The sequence below is a fragment of the Pipra filicauda genome, unplaced genomic scaffold, assembly GCF_003945595.2.
Source record: "Pipra filicauda isolate LSUMZ 115617 unplaced genomic scaffold, ASM394559v2 scaffold69_size3009148_pilon, whole genome shotgun sequence".
In the NCBI taxonomy this organism is placed as follows: Eukaryota; Metazoa; Chordata; class Aves; order Passeriformes; family Pipridae; genus Pipra; species Pipra filicauda.
Genome location: NW_024104864.1, coordinates 1,283,121 through 1,302,571, shown reverse-complemented (window position 1 = coordinate 1,302,571; position 19,451 = coordinate 1,283,121). Strand labels below are relative to the sequence as shown.

General features: G+C 36.6%; 1 protein-coding gene across 11 annotated transcripts in view; it reads right to left on the bottom strand.

Annotated features, from left to right (window-relative positions):
- Nucleotides 1-19,451, bottom strand: part of STXBP5L (syntaxin binding protein 5 like) — a 192,674-nt gene that overhangs the window by 43,483 nt on the left and 129,740 nt on the right. For 6 of the 11 annotated variants that reach the window (XM_039388892.1, XM_039388893.1, XM_039388895.1 and 3 more), the window contains exons 17-20: nucleotides 15,167-15,292; nucleotides 10,881-11,032; nucleotides 9,137-9,208; nucleotides 2,388-2,453 (exon numbers count right to left, since the gene is read on the bottom strand). In XM_039388892.1, coding sequence (XP_039244826.1) covers nucleotides 2,388-2,453; nucleotides 9,137-9,208; nucleotides 10,881-11,032; nucleotides 15,167-15,292 — 416 coding nt within the window. The remainder of the gene's footprint in view (nucleotides 1-2,387; nucleotides 2,454-9,136; nucleotides 9,209-10,880; nucleotides 11,033-15,166; nucleotides 15,293-19,451) is intronic. The other 5 variants (XM_039388894.1, XM_027730242.2, XM_027730245.2 and 2 more) reach the window with 2 other exon arrangements.

Genomic DNA, 19,451 nt, shown 5'->3' with positions numbered 1-19,451 from the left:
TCAAAGTATGCACATGAGCTCAGCAATGTTGTTCCTCGAATCGTTCCCCTTCTGATGGAACTAAGGATGAAAGTGTTCACCATTATGTGTGCAGTGTTTGCCAATCCAGATCAGTGTCCTCCAGCAGTTTGCACTTTGCATATATATTGTGCGTACTCAGGGCCAGTATCTGGCATGAACTTCACTGCCAGGTGAAGGATGGATGTTGTCATGGTCTGGCAACCAGAACGAATTGCTATAAATCAAATTCTACTGCTTCTGTCTTTGCAACCTTATCAGTCAGTGATGTAGTCATACCCAGTAGGACCTTCATTGGGCAGCAACTTGAATCACTTCTCTCAGCAGTCAAGTGTTCTTTCTGTTTCTGCTAAATTTCTAAAGGATGAAGTCTTGGTCTATTTTCAGCAGGGGAACGTGGTCACTGGTTTTACAAACACAAGTATCATGGGGCTCTTACAGAACACAGCGCACTTCCATTACGGAGCTTGTGTGCCATGAACTTTAAGCAGATCAAAAGCAAGACTGGAAGGATCCTGCCTGACTAATGTATAAGTATGTAGTTGTGTTCTATGAGTAAGAAATGTTAGTCAGTGCAAAGGTTCATGTGGGTGTAAGGTTGTGCTGATAAGCACAAGATAGTTCCACTTCCAAGTTCTTGGAGAATGCAGTTACTTAAGCTGATTAGACTGGATTCTGCCCAGTTTTACATCAGGTATGCCAAAGCAAAATTAATTAAATTTTGCATTAATTTATAAAAAATAATTAATATCAGTCACAGTAAAAGAACCTTCTTGTTTTAAAAAGCAGGTCCAAGAATAGCTACTGCCTACAAAATTGCACCTGATATCACATTTTAGAGATTCAAATATAGCTTGGAAAACAACATGAAAGTGCTAAAATAGGAAACATCCATAAATGTGCCATGCTTTCCCTGCTGAATGATCTTCAAAACAGAAAAGCAGAATAAATTTTGAAGCAAATTATCTTAAATTTATCCAAGAGAGCTATTTTTGTTCACTAGCAGAATGAAAAATTGAAGTTAACTGCAGAAAAAGTAAGGTGCTATAGGAGTCAGTCATCATTATAAAACTAAGAATATGCACGTGTTTACCAACTCAGTGATCTCTTAGTTTTCAGTAAGAAGAAAAAGAGAGGTTTTCAGCTCATTTCTGAAGAGAAAATTGAAAAGTTGAGTGTGAGCCACACAATAAGTAACCTAATTATACTAAGCTATCAAATGTTTTCTTTTAAAGCCATATCACGAGTTTCTGAGGCCCTGCTCAAGAGTTTAAGCTCCTAGTTTTATACCAATATTATGATAGTCTATTTCCCTTTGATATTCCCATGTCTACAGAATTTGGTTGAAAATAGTACAAGGAAATACATATTTCAAATACAAATTTCATTTTGTCAGTGAAACACTTTTATTAGTTTCAGCTTTTTATAAATTACTAATTAGTGGCCTCCATTCAAGATTAATCTGTCATAATAAAATAAATTATGTGAAACAATAACAGAGGATTTGAATAGCATATTTGTGGGAATTTGTTACCATAACTAAGGGGGGGAAAAAAAGTATCTATCAATACTTACCAAACTACAAGGAAAAGAATTGTGATATGCATACCACAAGCAAACTGAATGTATCACAGCTACACCTCCTTATTTTGCATCACATTTAAAAGTGAGCTAGTAGAAAATAGCTCTAAGCAACAATCTTTAAGTCAGTGAACTCACATTAAAGAGATCAATGCAGACTAGGTACTTGTAGAAAAAGTCTCTAGGAATGAGATGAACTCCACCTTCTGAAGGACTATGGGTAAAATGGGAAACATATATAAACTTTTAAATGGCCAAGATTTCCCTGCCAGGTCACAGTGGTTGATAAGCGAATATTTTTATTTGAGGCTCTGCTTCCATTGTAAATTACAGGACTTAGGCACTGGTGGGTTCTAATGGTTAAAATTTACCGTCTTCATACTGCTGCTTTGAATAATTTCTCTATGTGCATATGTGCATTTTACATACATATATATATGTTAAAAATCATAAGGACTCCCTACTGGAAAGAAAAAAGGAATCAGAAGGCCTTTTAAAAAAACAGACAAACAAGCCTCTAATAGGAGATTATAGGAATATACTTGCACAATGCGATTAATTCAAATGTTTTCATACTGTTAACCTCAAGATGCACCAAGTACATTTAATTTTTCTTTAAGTAAACAGACTTAGGATTTTACTGTGCTACCTAATAAGCACTTCTCCAGTAATTTATTCTCTTTGGAACTGTAACTATGAACTTCACTTCTTAGGGATTAATGAAACACAGTGATGCATGACATGAATGGCTTATACAGACTGCAGGAAGAGAAGCCAGTCACCTTTACCTGAAGTGGGAGACTTGCAACGCTCTAGCTCCAGGGAAACTGGACTGTCACTGAGTTCAGTCAGGCCTGAAAAAATGGAGTTAAAGAGTTAAGTTACAATCTAACAGGGCATGCTTTAACTTTCTAGGTTGATGATATTCTGAACTTTAAAGTCAATTTGGAGAAAAGAATGGTGTGAAATAAGAGGAAAATATCTATTTCAGATAACTGCAGTTATCAGGCTGTCACCGCAGAAATTTAGGTTTGGTTTAAAAAAAAAATCACACCTCTTGTTAACTCAGATTTGTTTTCCAAGTGCCTTGGGATAGAAAAGAGTAACCTAACAAAACAAAGCAAGTAAGTATAGTTTAAAATGTAAAAGTCTGTGATATGAATAAAACTCATTTGTCCCTGTCAAACTGATGTGGAAACTCTGCTTTCAACTGCTGCAGAATGCAGGGAGGAAATCTTAAAAGAGGGGAGGAAAAAAAAAATAAAATCACCACTACTGTTCCATATTAGGAACTTCTGTATGAATTCACACAAAATAGATCATTTTAAAGGACATGGAGCCATTGATAACGCTGTCTGAGTATAACAGAATTTTTGGACAAGATGCTTTATATATTGTTCATAAATATTTGTGAGGAACTCAGTCTACGTGGAAGACAGCAACATATAAAGCAACCCTAGTCTATACTGCTTAAGCTTGGGCTTGTTTCTGTGACCCAACCTTTGGCACAGGTTGAATGAACAAGTTCAAACATGCCTTTTGGCACAGGAGGGAGGGAAAGTCTGAGCTCATGCTATCCTTTACCATGTTGAGTGGGTGAACTGGGCATGGCCACACCTTATTCAAACGTACCCTTCCTATGTATCCCGTAATGCCCCGTGGCCTGTATCAAGGGGTTCACCCTTGTTACATGGAGCTCTGGCACTGCATGCCAGAGGCTATGTGGGTCTGATTGAAAGCCCAGCACCAGACCTACAGATGGCACTATGGACCCACAGCATTCAGGTCAGAGCCTAGTGAACATCAGCCCGCAGTCAGATGTACAATATTGTCGTACTGATACTGTATTTACACACACGTTGCTTATGTCACTTCCTGAAAATCAAACATCCTACAAGAACCTTTCAGTATGCTTTAATCTGGCACCAAAAGATTACATGTTTTAATATTTATCGCTCCTGAACTCAGGCCCAGAGTCCCTTATCTCTAAAATTCATATACACTCTTGTCTCAAAAAATTCTGCTACTGTTTGGCCACCAATGCTGTTCTCTTAGTGTTGAAAACAATGGAATCTTAATGCAGGTACTGACAACTTTGCGCCAAGAACTGGGGAGAGTCCAGAGCCCTAACAAGCAGAACGAAAAAGCTTCTACCACTAACAAAGATTCAGGAGTGCAAGAATAATATTGAGAGTCCTTTGGAAAAGCAGCAGTTAATTTGGCCTGTTAACTCAGTGTTAATGACATACTTGTTCCTGACTTTTAAAAAACAAGAGGTCATAAACTAGCTACTATTGTTGAAGACCAGAGATCTTTTGTTTTGAGAGACGTGCTTGAATCCTTCTCTGATTCTCTGAGAGAATTTTATATTTCAATCATGAGTCCAGTCACTTTTGATGTTATGAGACTATTCATAAAAAAATGATTCCCCATCACTTAGGGAGCCTCTCTATGTATAGTTTTCTTACAGCAAATCTTAATGCTACTTGACCCTGAGGTTTCTGTACGTACCTAGAGATTTGGAACAGAATTGATTTTTGCTGCAGAACTGTCTGCAAGGTGCACTGGGAGAGAGTTTGGCACATTTGCATAGCATCAGAGGCCTTGGATGAATAAAATGAAATATTACACTGTTTCTTTTCTAAGTGCATATTAAAGTTTTAACGCCTTATCATGTTCTAAACCTTGGATAGTTAGTACTGGTGTCAGTTACAATGTCAAATCCCAGGTCAGATTTCGCTTCTAAATAGTGTGGTGTGGTTTTTTTTGGTTTGGTTTGTTTGTCTGTTTTTTAACTGTGAGTTCATAAAAACAATATTACATCTCAATATAAATTATAGTGCTACAGACTCAAACAGGAAATGCACCAAACCACACCACCCAAGAGCAATCACCATAAGAATACCATGAATATTTTTTACAACATACAACACTAAAGATACATCTCATGTGATGATATCTATAAATGGTGAACATGTGAACTTCTCTGCAAATCTAGACTTGCTGTCAAGCTACTATCACCTGTAACAATGACCACCAACAGATGTCTTTAAAGGAGAAGTGCAGTATGTCCCCATCTTAAATGTAAGTGGCACCATGTGCCCTGCACAAGACTATTATCTTAGATAGATTTGCTTAAGTACTGCCACTCACAGATTTTCTCCTGCTTAGAAATATTACAAGTTATTGTCATTACCCACCCATTTGTCCAAAGTCTCTTTTGATTTTGCTAAATTCTAAATTCTGAAGATGTTACAAGGCAATGAATTGCACAGTCATCATTCACGGAAAAGAATAAACATCAATTTGTCAATTTTTGTGTTACCTTTGATTCCACTAAATGTCGTTTTTTGTTTCCCTTTGAGATAAGAGGAGATCTCAAGCTGTTCTTTGTACTACTGCTCATTTTCTACTGCAATTTCCTTTTTAAGGAGATCAAGCTAAATATTTCCATGGACTTCAGCTTCCATTGAATGTTTGAGAGACTATAACAGCTACTGAAATTACATTACAAAAATATTTTTGCTTTCCATTTTGAAGTTCTGTAGGCACAATTTGTGCCCCAAGATATTTTAGCAATTTTTAGCCAAAAAATCCACCATTCCAGCAAATTTTGAGTCCACCTGAAGCAAGAATGTAGCAACAAAACTAAAGGCAAATAACTGAGATCGGCAATGTGAAGAGTCACCTGTGAGAAGATATACCCATTGACATGATAAAGAAATGTGCTTTGATTTGAGCAAATCAAATGTGTGTTTACGTGTTTAAATAGTGCAAGATGTAAATATATCACACAAGGCATTAAATCACTTCTAAAGACATGTCCCGCGCATATTTTTCAAAGTTAACTGTGATTCCCATTTCCTCTTCATTAAAGGATCAAAAAATGTACTGCCTAGTATGAAGTAACAACTTTTACGAACTCTTAATTTGAAATTATTTTTTAAATTTTAAATTTCTATCTCTACATTTAAATTATTCAGATGGATCATTTACTTTAAAGTATCCAAAGCCACAATATATGTTCCTATAAATAAATGAATTGTAAATAAATTATCATAAAAATTCACAGGTCAATAAGTAAGCCCAGTGCTACTCTAATCCATCATCTTCACACTGAAATACCATACTAGGTTTTGTTTATGCTTATAGATACATATATATATATATGTGCATGTGTGTGTGTATGCCTGTATTCTTTGGAAATTAGTCAGTTCAGAACATAGCTGTTGACTTAAAACTCAACCTATATTAGCTTCTTAGGTGTGATTTAGAGTGTCAATTACTGATATGTAATGGCTCATAACACACAGTCTTCTGTGTCCTCTTGTCAGACCAAGGTTACTTTTGCTGACATCCTCTCAAGGGGTTGGTCTGAAGGAGGAAGGATTTCTCACTGAAAGGTCTTCATTATGAAAATTATTTTCCAACGTATCAACATCCTTTGAATTTGACAACTTTTTGGGTGCTTCATAAAGACTATTTATTTTCTTGTTCTTCCAACAGATGGTATGAATTTCTAGTAGGAGATGCAAATTCCTTTTGCATCATTTTGGTATTTTTATATTCTGCTGCAAACATTATCTGCCTAGATGCAGTAAACGTACTTGTTTTAATATTTGAATATATGTTACCCACCACCGGGTAACATATTCAACTTGATTTCAACTGAAGAAAAAAAAAAGAAAACCAACCAACAACATAATTCTGCACTACTGCAGAGAGAATTTAATTTTTAGCTTGTCATGTATTCTTGCTACAAAGTAAGGTGGCTGCAGATATTACAGCAAATGGAACCAGCATCAGCACTAGAAAGCAACTCCCAGCTCTGCACTAACCCTCATCTCAGCTTCTATTTTTTTCCTCAAATTCCTTCCCTGATAGGACAATTATGTTTCAATCTCTCCCATCACATATACCTAGAACTGACTGTGTTTCTTCCCTTCTTGCTTTCCCTTTCCCACTTTCACCTCTCAAACCAGCAAATGTGTTGTCTTAATGCTCTAAGTCCACTCAAGGTACATTTGAGTCTAGCTTACATATGTAATTGTTATCAAGTTCTCTATAGATTTATTAGCTAAAATTCAAAACAATTATTCCACCACCATGCTTTGTATACTGGATGTCCTTGACATTGTTGACTGTGTCTTTCCTTTGCAAAACCTCTCTTCTCCAACATAGTGCTTCTTTCGTCTGACGCTTGGGTTTTTTTCCTTTTCCTCTTCACTTGCAAGACATCCTAGACTGACATATGAACACTTCCTTTATCTCTCTGACCCAGCATTTGATTAGGATGAAGAACTGAAGAGATTCTTTTGTATAAACATGACAATAATTATAAATATACATATTTTTTGCCCTAATGATTCATAAATACACAGATCTAACTTGGATTTTTTCCATCCAAGATAGACTAATAATCTTGTCTAAAATTTACTCAAAAGTGTCCAAGTATGAACTTAACACTGTCAAGATGACCCCTACCTTCTTTTTGTATTGAAGTCTCCACTGTGTCAACAGAGCTAGCAGCACCACTGAATTCACTGATACTCTAATCCATTATATTGGTAACATTCTTAGAAGATCACACTCTAACTCTCATATTCAGGCTGGATACTAAATTACACTGTTTCTTCCTGCAAATCAGCTCTAAAATGACCAAGAAAAGTCTCAGTATCTTGCTCATTGATAATCTCTTCTTTGATTTCAATGCCTACAAGTCATTCTCTCAAACTGATCCTCATGAATTATCTTCCTGGTTCATTACTTAATCTAATCTACTACTCATATATCTTCCCATTAACTTCCATTTTCATTTATACAACCCTGAAAACTTTAGACCTAATGCTTATGTTATGACATGACTACTCTTGTTTTTGTCATAATAATATCAGCTGTACAATTTCCAAAAATAATTTACTTTTCCCATCATAATCCCTTACGAGAAGAGACAAAGTTGTAAGCAAAATCCTAAATCCTCTCTGAATACCCCCCTTAAAACTCACATCTCAGATAAGACATATAACAAAGCACAACTTGAGAACGACTGAGCAAGATATTTTCAGTCTATGACACATTCTGGTCCTGTTCTTATTGCCTTGTGTGCCTTTCAGATTATACAGCATGTACTCCTGTATAAGTATCAAATAACAAAATCAAGAACCAAGTGTTTTTTGAGGAGAGAAATGAAGCTGTTAATGATCTTGCCTAAAAGTCAGACTCATACCCTTCAGTTAGGATGCATACAGGAAGATTTTGTGGACTTTTTTGATTCTAGGTTTGAAGATGGAAACAGGATAATAAATTTTCAGTTATGAAAAAGTCTATGGTCTGTGTTCGTAATTCTGAATGAAAACATTGGTAATTTTTGGCCTTAGAATTTATTAATTTTTTACATGGGAAAAACCCCAAACCTTTAACTCCTGTCTGTCTCTCAGGTTCTCTGTTACAGATGGGAAAATAGCAAGATCAGACTAAGAGACTTCAGGATATCATACACCAAACCTTTTTGTGGACTGCTAGATTTGTAACTGGACATGTCTTTTAACTAAGCAGACCACCTTTTATGAACTATTATAAAATAAAATCATAGAAATCAGGCTAGAGGGATGGAACAGATTTTCTCCTGCAAATGTACAAATGTATTTCAATAGCTACATAAGTCTGTATTTATGTGAGATGATAAAACAACTGCCACTCTTTATCTTGCCCATACTGAATATTTAACATAAAATTGCCTATCCAGTTGTTCTGTGAAAACTACTTTAAAAAGAGTTGAATAAGAGGCATCCTAGAGACCTAATTACATATAAGCATTGCAGTTAATTAAGATACATATGGCTCATCTGTTGAACAGTCAATTTGCAAAATTAATTACAGCTTTGTTCATTGCATTCTGCACTGATGAATACTAATATTTAAATTGCATATCTGTATAATTCAAAATTTAAAGATATTAAAAACATTAATTTTCATAGCTCTCTTTGATGTATATATTTTTATGTCCACTTTACATTCCCCATCAAAGATCAGAGACACGGGATGGTTCCCCAAAGACAAATATTCAAGTACCAAACCAAGATTAAAATTTTAAATTTTATAGCACCCAATTTAATGGGTGCACTTTTAAGCCACATTGCTCTTCTGAAAAAAGGGATGAATTAATTGGTAACTACAACCAAATAGTGCCATTGCAAAACAAGAAATGCTTCATATAAGTAAATGTACACAGAAATGAATAGAAAACCAAAGAAAGATACTGTCATCAAGAACATAACATTGCTGAAAAATTATTTCTAAGGCCCAATCTGTCCATATAACACTGAGGTTTTCTCTTTGACTCTTTTGGAAGAAAAAGGATATCTGTATAATAAAGATAATTGTCAAAATTAAGCATGGTTGACATAATAAAATGTAATAAGTTTGCATGCATGCTGAATGTGTTTAAAAAACACATTACGAAGCACAAACACATGGGTTTAAGTCAGGCACAGTCCAATCATGATAAAGCTATTTGCCTAACCTTTATAGAACTTACTCTGATAGGAAGTACGGATCCGTTTCGTTAAATCTGGATAAAAGTTAGACAGGCCACGCATGCAAAAGTTGTCTTTGGAACATGCCAGTACACCAGCATCAGCAGCAGGCAGAGGAAAGAGAGAAAAAACAGTCTAAAGTGAAAGGAAGTGATATCATAACCAGCATCTAGAACAGCCATGGTGAAAAAATTTCAGCAGATGCTTACCTTCCAATTGGGAGATATAACAAGAAAAATAATCAAAAAAGTAAGGGATGTGGGATGGATGGTGAGAAAGCAGCTGAGGCTTTTTTTAGATGCATAGTTTCTATGAGCAATCTGGAAGTGTGTATTCCTTCTTAGCGGTCACTTATCCCCAGTGGGCTCCTTTCTAGCAGCACTGCATAGCTGGAATGATGCCTTAAAGGATCGGCCCAGACTGGCCCCGACAGAGAAATCCTACATGATACAGTGCTGATAACTGCTTTTTCTACATGCACAACCCTCCACCTTTTGTACAGGATTCTGCAGATGTCACTTGCGGTGAGCTACTCAAATTACTTTGGGAGCTGCTGTGAGGCTGACTGAAACCAGACAGAGAAGCTGAAGGTAGCTTGAAGCTGCTTGTCTCTTCTCTCCTCAGCTGCGACAAATTTAAATATTTAACACTTGGCACAGATGAGAACTAAGCTTTGCTATGATTAAATGCATAAAAAGTGAGATAAATGGTCTTTCAGGAACAGAAGTAGGCCTGAAGACTTACATTTTATTTTCTAAATTTTACTTGCTGTTTGGAGTGCAAACATATTCCCAATCTAAAAAAAGATTTCCCATGACTCTGTGGAGAAATACTAATTGATGATTTAGTGCAGGGTCTGCTGGTGAAAATGCTGATGTCATAAACCCACTATAATCTGTTGCTTTCATAATTTTATGGTTGGATTTAAAACTCCACATTTTCAAAGAGATTTTTAAATCTAATTCTAAAACTTCACAGCTATGTAAAACACATTTCCTAATTGTGTCTGACTCTAGCACATTATTATGGAGTATGTCTAGTGAAAAGACTTGAAACATAGATTATTTTTTGACTTTTTCTCATACAAGAAGTAAATTTTTTAATAACCAACAATGTATGGCAAAATTTAGATGTATTGAAGTATTAATATTTCTAACACACAATGCATAATAACAGTTATGACTTACAAATGTGATCCTCTTAGCATCAAATTTTAAAATGGGGCACAGCTGGATGTTGTAGGTTTATGTCAAGAACTTTAGTTCACTAACAAAGTGCTTAATTTGAGCTCCTTGTGCTACCTATATAACACATCTCCCTGGCGTTATACTTCTCTAAACAAAACTGACTATTCAAATGAATAGTACCTGGCAGAAGATACATTTAAGTTTAAATTGAAGTCTTACTTATTGGTATGAACTTACTGAAGACAGAAAGAAAGCAGCATACAAACTATACTTCAAGTGACTGCCAGAGAAAAAATTTATTGCTCTGCTCATTATGATTTTGTACAGACTCAGCTAAGGGAATTACTTGCTGACCTCCATCCCAAGAGAAAAAACTTTGTAAAACATTTTGTTTCTGAAAAAGTGCCCGTACCTAAAGCATGTCAGGTTTCTTTTGTCAAGTTATAGAAACTCCATTGGCTGGCAAATAGTCATGCATTTCAAAAGCACTGTAAAAAGCCACAGGCAAAAAAAACCAAGGAACACATCAGGCTCATAACCACACTGATTTATTTCCTACCTGCAGCAAACTGCCTGCTTTTGCGAGGTGAACGGGGTTGACGCTGGTATGGATCACTCGATCCGTACAGGTCAAGGGTTCCCATGCTCAGCAGTACTGTCTTCTGCATAAAGTCCACGACAGCCAAACCATTGCAGTTCCCAAATGCCACTCTGAGAAAAGAAATGTTCCTCAAGGGTATTAGTAATGCGTAATTAAGTTACTCAAACAATAATTGTCTATTATTATGAATTCTGCACAAACTTCTCAAAGCTTATATTTTATGGGTTTTTTACAGATTTGTAATCCTGAATTTATAAAAATGTTTCCTGAAACACAGTAACTGACTTTCCAGAAAGCAGATTTACAACTGTTACTAACTTTCTGTGCCAAACACATTGCAGTAATATCTGAATGTTGCTTCACTAAACAGTATAATTCTAGTAATAATGATACAAATTAAGCCTGCAAATCTGGACATAGACCTTAAAAAGTGGTTATGCATTTGTATAAAATACAAATATAAATTAGGATATAAATACAAATACATGCAGAAATAATTATTTTAAGCTAAATATAAATGACAAATGAAATACATTAAGCTGTATTATGGAGATACCCAAATGTGAAAGTAAAATTTTCTTTCAACTCTGTCAGCTTAGCTACAGCGCAGATTCCTGTTAAAACAGTCTCTACCCCTCTGAAATGCTTTTACAAATGGTATTTTGATAGTGGTTTGATTCATGGGCAAGATCTCTCTTGTTTTGTATCAGACTGCAATTTTAAATCTCAGATGTAAAGGACTGCAGGTACAGCCACAAGGAAACTCAAAAACCAAAACTCAAAAACTCAAACCATGCTCAATCATACTAAGAATCATTTCTTATCAAGTTCTGTCATTTTATGTAAAAAGTGATGAAGGTGGTCAGTTCAAAGGCCTGCAAAATATTCAAGCACTTAATTCACACTAAAAGTGAGATGTGCACTCACCTCCACCTGACTCTTCTTAATATAGCTCCAAATATCTGATAGGAATTTGTGTGTGGAAAAACAATAAGGCAAGAGAAAAGTAATGAGATGGAGGAAAGGGAAGCAGGGTAGCTAGAACATTTTCCTCTCTTCTACCTTTTCTTATGCTGCTTCCATTACAAAAAAGAGAGCTCCATATAGCAAATAGAAAAGTAATATGTAAAGTAAAATGAAGTGATTTTCCCTTAATTGCCAAACTAGCAAATTAAGGCATCATCTATAATAGTGGCTCAAATTCTACTGTTTGTTACTGCACCACATTTACTCTCCTTGTCTTAACACTGACTTTAGTACAGCATCTACAGAAATACTGTGAATGTACTCTGATTTTTCCACATTGACTTTTTCCCCCCATTAAAGTGGTGTCCCCTGGGGGCCCATGTGGGGACCAGTACACTTTAATGCCTTCATCAGTGACAAAGACAGTAGGATCGAGTGCACCCTCAGCAAATTTGCAGACAACACCAAGCTGAGAAGTGCCTTAGGGACAAATGCCATCCAAAAAAAACTGGACAAGCTCGAGAAATGGGCTCGTGAATGGGGTTAATGGTTTTAAACTAAAAGAGAGTTGATTTAGATTAGGTATAAGGAAGAAGTTTTTTGCAATGAGGGTGGTGAAACACTGGAACAGGTTTCCCAGAGAGGTGGTGGATGCCTCATCCTTGGAAACATTCAAGGTCACATTGGACGGGGATCTGAGCAACCTGATCTAGGTGAAGATGTCCCTGCTCGCTGTAGCGCATTGGTCTAGATGACCTTTAAAGGTCCCTTCCAGCAACAACAATTCTGTGTTCCTAAGTCCCTGTGCTCTAGGTGGAGAAGAAAAATAAAGGAATAAAAATTACAAGTGTCAATCTCATCTGTTAATACTTTAGGGGAAAAAAGAATAGCCATTTGCATTTTGAAAATTATTAACCTGAGATCTACTAATTTTGGAAAACATGACTCACAAGAAGAGCTAGTGATCATTCACACTCTGGTTAGCAATTTAACAAAACAAATCATCACTTCCTGGTCTATTTTTTTCCCCTAAACTTCTCTAAATTCACACACAAGCATGGATATAATATTTCTTATAACTAAAAAAATTACTTTACCAGAAAAAATCAGAAATTGCTCATTAATACTATAACCATTCTGAGGAATAGTAAGAAAATCTAGACAGACATTACTATTAACAAGGCTTAGGATAAATGACTAACATCCAAGTCTTTATGAAATCAAATACAAAATGAATTTCTCAGTTTTGAGCAATGAATAGAATTAGTTGCTAGGCAATGTTCTATTCTGTGGGTATCTTTCACAGAAAAGTCACAAAATCCTCATCAGACATTTCTTGACAATTAATATGCAGATTAGCTGAAAATTGTTACCACACGAGCCTGCAATAAATCTTTAGAGACTGCTTTCAGTCCAACAGAATTCACTTTAAAACAAATTTATTTTTTGCATTTAACCTTGTTCTTCAAGGTTAACCTAGTTCTTCAGCTGTAATTGAAGTATTTTGAAAAATTTTCTTTTCTACTTTCATAAGATGAAGAAGTTTCTGATGATTCAGTTCAACATAAATAAAATAGGTGTTAGTATTTTTACTTTGTAGCTTGGTACTGTTAAAAGTAAACCAAATACATTAAAAAAATTTCAGAGTGCCTGAAGTCTTTCATCCTCGCTGGGTTTAAAGTTTTTTTAATACCTCACTTTAATGCTGTTTCATTGCTGCAGTAACACAACAGTTACAGAATTCACAGTAAATAAAAGAATACTGAAAGTAGACTCTTCAGAACACACTAACCATTCTACGATTTCCTCCTAGTTAAACCTATTAGGAAAAACTAAGAGAGTAGTTAAACCCTATAGGAAAAAAATAAGGAAAAAGATGACTCAAATAACCCTAGAACTAAGATGGCAAAAATTACGTGTTCTCAGGCTTCATGGTGAAGTGGCATAGGTTTTCCACATGGTGAGGCTAAATAACAGGTGAAAATTAAAGTACTAAACAAAAATTCTGATGAAAAGAAGGATTGTACCTTGTCACAGGCCCAAGGAAAAAGTTAAGAGAGACAACAGAAAGGGAGAGGGAAGAGAGTCTGCAGAGGAAAATGTAAAGAAAAAGACATTCTTGGGTAGCTTTTGTAGGAAAATTAAATTTAGGGTATAGATTAGGCTCTTTAACTGATACACACATTTATTTCTGAAACACTCATATATATAGCACATGGTGTTTTAAAGGAGGTTGTCCTGTAAACTTTTACCGCTCCTAGCAAAGGAAACAATTTAAAGCATTTGATTGAATCAAATCAGTGGTTTAGGAAACCACTGTGAGTGCTGGGAGAACTGCAACCTGTCAGCATAGTTTACAAGTGAGAGAACAGTGTGACTATGCAGATGTTACCCTGAGGTCTGAGACCTGCAAGGGAGCAAATTAGGCAAAACCTAACAACTTGCTCAAGGGACAAATGCATCTAGGTATGGGAAAGAAAAAGAAACTTCTAGAGCTCATGAATAGGAAACGGTCTAGGAATTCAGGCCAAAGACTTGAAAAAACAGCCCCCAAAAGATGATATTTTTTCACAAATGAAAAAACTCTTCATTAAACTGCCAAAGCCTTTGAAGAGAGTCCAGTGACTTACTGAAAATCAGTAGCAGTCAGGACCTAACACCCATTACAGCCTGAAGTTTTAATGGAGTAACACCTTCTACAGGAAAAACCTGTATTTAATGTATCTGGGTGACTCTCAGTAAGAGAAAACATTAAAAAATCCCAAATAAATTGAACCTGAGGAAAAAAAGTACACAGTCTGATTTGCACTGCCATACAGAAGTTAGCATTTGAATGTTCCTTATTCAATTTTCTATTTCAAGTCACTGGTTCTTGTGCAAACAGACATTAGCACAGACATGAAAATGCTGTTCTCAGAAGACAATTTCCAACTAAGATATGATGTCATGATAAATGGCATTTAACAGTTAATCACATCACCATTTTCTGTGAAATGCATTTCACCTTGGTGAACCTTTCAAATCACTTCAAAAATTACATATTTGAAAGGCAATTAGATTTTATTTGAAAGGATGGACAGAATAATGTGAAAAGATTCAGACTTTTAAATAGGAGTAGTAAAAACATTGGCAGGAATGGCAGTTTAACATCTCATATCACAATCTATGCGAGTTCAAATAATTTTCCGCAAGAATCTGAGTTACAACATCTTTTGAGTATTTTACTTTGACTGTAATAAAACAATAAACAAATGCAAACTTAAATTTGAGTTACTTACAGTCCATAAGCAGAGTTTACAGCAAGACTGGTAATCTGTTGTGGAGGCTCACCATCCACCCACACCAACTGAATAACAAGATCTGCTTGGTATCCAGGAGGCATTCGCACAGGTCGAGTCTTAACACTAAGAAGAAGAGGTACAAAATAAGAACAAACAAACAAACACGTACTGGGCCATGAATAACAACTGCTTCTCATCATCATGAATAATCAACCAGAATGGAAAACCTAAAATAGTTCCCTCTGAAACTTTGAAAAAGGACATTTCTGTATTTTCGGAACTTTTTTGTTCTGAAGAAAAGCACAACAGAAAAATGTAAGGAGGCAAGAGAAGGGGAGAAGATATACCTTTCTGTAATGGTCCTCACCATAGCACATTCAAAACTTATGAGCTTGACAATTCTATTTGGCCATTTAGTGCAAACAAGTTCAGTTTTATTTTTAGAAGCATAATCACCTAATATGTGAATGAATGCTTCCTATGTAAAAATCTGATCAAATTATTAACACCTGATCCTATTGTCTTACGGCAAGTCCAGTGACTTGTAAAGCAGGTTGTGAAGGTGTACATATTAAGGTATTAAGGGGAAGCATAAGAGCTGAACACCTCTGTATGACTGCTTTATGTGTGGTTTTGACTGGTAGAATTTAATGTGGTGATACACTGAAAGAAGATATTATGCAATAATAGCAATACTTTGAGGAATTCAAGTTAGTCATTAGTACATTCACACTGTACGTAGTAATTTATAAATAAAGCCCATTAGTCAGTGTATTTTTACTGTAGCTGTAAATGGTGAGATTGCATATATTGCACCCCTTTTCACACAGCCATAATAGGGTAGTCTATCACATATAATCCTGTATCCCTGTGAAAAATAGTACTCCAAAGAAGACTAAGAAACAGGAGAGGAGGGAGAGTAGCTAATTAATATAGACTTGGACAACACATTCTGAAGAACTGCACTTTTTGGCACATAATATTTCTTTCTGCTTTAATTGCTTCTCTATCCTATGTACTGGATCTTGGAGATCTTTGATGACACTGACAATGCAGACTACCTCCAGAATGATGTGACTCACCAAGCTTTCCAAGCAGCCCTGGCCCAAACACCTGAAAAGATGATGCATCAGATTGGAAATAAACCTAACTGATTTCTATTCAGAAGCAAATAATTAGGCACATCTTTCAAGAAAGGATATTCAAACTTCTCACTCTATAACCAGGGCTATCAGGTTCTTTGCAGCTACCCTCGTGGCATCTGTTGGGATGGAGACCTTAGTGGCAAATAGGGCTACTGGTAATCTTGGAAAATTGAAGATAGATGCAGAAAACTGAAGTAAAATGAAGTAAAGCATAACCACTGAATGACACCAGGGCAGAAGTTCTCAGCAAGATAACTCCAGTAGCACAAAGGGCAATGTACAAACCAAACAGTGCTCTAATTCTGACAGAAGCTATGAAAAACAGGGAACAGTGCGCTACTCACAGTTTCATGGTTTGATTAAGAGTATGGACATACTTTATGACACAGAGATAAAATCACCAGCGTAGTGTTAACAGTAGGAGCACTTGCAGATACTTTTTGGAAAATTTCTTAAAGCATAAGGGCTATTTTCTTAATAAAGCCATCATATCTCTGTTGTGGGTTAACCTCATCTGACTGCCACACACCCACCCAGACACTCTCTCACTCCCCTTCCTCAACAGGACAGGGGAAGAAAATAAGATGAAAGAGCTCATGGGTTGATATAGGACAGGGAGATCACTCACCAGTTACCATCAGAGGCAATGCAGACTCAATCTGGGGAAAATTAATTTATTGCCAATTAAAAATTGTGTAGGAGTGTGAAAAATTCTTTGAAATGACAAAATTAAAATCATCCTGTTCCCTCCCTTTTCTTCAGGCTCAGTTTCACTCCTGACTCCTCTACCTCTTTCCCCACTGCAAGCAGCACAGCAGGGGAGGGGAATGGTGTTTGTGGTCAGCTCATAACACTCCATATCTGCCATTTCTACCTCATGCTTTTCCCCTGTTCCAATGTGGGGTGCAGTCCTTCAAGAACAGACTGCTTCAGCATGGGCCCCTCAAGGGCCACACTTTGTGCCACAAAACTTGCTCCTGAGTGGGCTCCTCCATTGGTTGTGGCTCCTGCCAGGAGTCTTTTCCAACATGGGGTCTCCATGGGCTTCAGGGGAACAACCTGCACCACTATGGTGTCCTCTATGGAATACAGGGGAATCTCTGCTCTGATGCCTAGAGCAACTCCTCCTGCTCCTCCTTCTCTCAGTTTGGTGTCAGCAGGACTGCTTCTCATGCTTTTTTCTTGTTCCTCTCTTGCACAGGTGCTGTCCATCATTTTTTGTCCTTTCTTAAATTTGTTTTTCCAAAGGGTCCACCTTCTTGGCTGTGGGGCTCAGCTGTGCCCTGCAGTGGCTCTGTTGGAATTGATTGGAACTGGCTGTGACCAGCACAGGGCAGCCACAGCTGCTCCTCACAGAGGCTGCCCTACAACCCTCTCAGCCAGCACCTGGCTACCTAAACATTCATACCCTCTTTTGAATTAACCATTGCAGTGATACAGTTTATGTTGTACTGTGAATATTTCTATTGTAGAGGATCCACAAACCTTGCCAAAACTTTCTCTTCTTTATTACTTAACGGGAAAGTCATTCCTCTTCTATCTTTCTAAATGCATTTCCTTAACAGTGGCTTGGTACACTATTCTATTTCTTTTGCCTGTTGTACTGTTCAGGCCGTAGATACCAATTTACCTGGAGCAGTGATCAGCCACTTGGCTTGGATCTTGTTGCAGGAAAGATGCAACAGGACAGTTCAGCAAGTGCTCAACCCACTACAGTTGTCAATAGCTTTGTACTGTTCTCTTACCTGTTCTGCTGGCACTAAAGCTTTGCCCTTTTCTTTGTTCATACGATACATATCCATGAGCCTTTCTGAAGTGATGCTATCTGTAACCCTAATGAAACCCTGGATTAGCCAGGAGTATTCCTGGTGAGAACAAAGGGATGAACATCTATGAACTCAAGCTGCTAAGGGAGAGGGGTCTTTTGAGACCAGGAGAAACTGAAACTATAAGCAAGAGTTGTATACAATAAAGAGGTACTATTTTCAAACAAACTTCACAGCAATCAGAAGCTGAATATTTTATACAAACAGTCCTTCAGAGTATCTTTGTGATGGAGCTCTTCAACTTCTAATGTCTGTGAAGAAGCCTTTAAGAGGCATACGAGCGGTGGTCTTTCCATCTTGCACCCCATTTTCAGTTTTCAGCTCCTGCCCTTAAAAATGTTACAACAGTTATAAAACAGGTAAATGAGATCCAAGAACCAAGACTTAGCCTAATGCCCTTTCAGTTGAGTTTCATATTTTCTAATGGATAACTGAAGATGTGGGGGAACACGAGAGTCAAATGCTGCTATGGTGAGCTACAAGTATCTGTCAAAGAAATGCATTCATGCTTTCCTTCTAAAAAAATTACCATGAGACTCACAGTGGCTGCAGAATTGAATCTGATCTTCTAAAGCATGTTTTTAACGTGGTGTTACTTTTCCAATGTGTTTTTAACAACAGGCTGAAAAAATTAGAGAACTTGAAGTACCTCCTAAGTTTTTCTTTCAGATTGTTGTTACCTGAGGGAAAAAAGCAAACACCCTTCTCTCTATATTTTTCACTGCAAATTTGAGCATCTAATTTGGTAAGATGGATGTTATTTCACAGAGATTTTCTCTAAGCATAGAATAAGCTGTAGGTGGTGAAAGACCGTAATTCTGGAGTAAAATAATTTCAAGTTTCATGGTTAAGTTTGTCATTCCCACATTCCTGTGACACCTTCTTCTTTAAGGATCTTTGAGCTGTTTCCCTAACCATCTTGCTTGAACAGTAATGCTGATATTTAGTTTTATTTCACCTTGATTTGGATTGCTTATTTTTATATATACTATAAGCCTAAAAGTACTGCAGGAGTATGTGCAGAAGGAATATAGGTATTTCCTTGACATGTTCTTGTTATGCCACTCTGAATTTGATTGTTGCAAAGTTTTGGTTTTCAGTTTTCTTCACAAGATATTCCCATTTCCTTATGACTTTGGAGTTACTTGAAGCTACTATCAAACCCCTTGATTGACCTAATTTTGGGATGATCCTAGAAGTCTGGGAACAAAGACTGACATTCTAGATATAGCTTTTTGATAACTATTTATATCAAAAGTATTTATCTGCATAAACGCAAGTCCACTGGTTTCTTAGGTTATTACAGCTGCA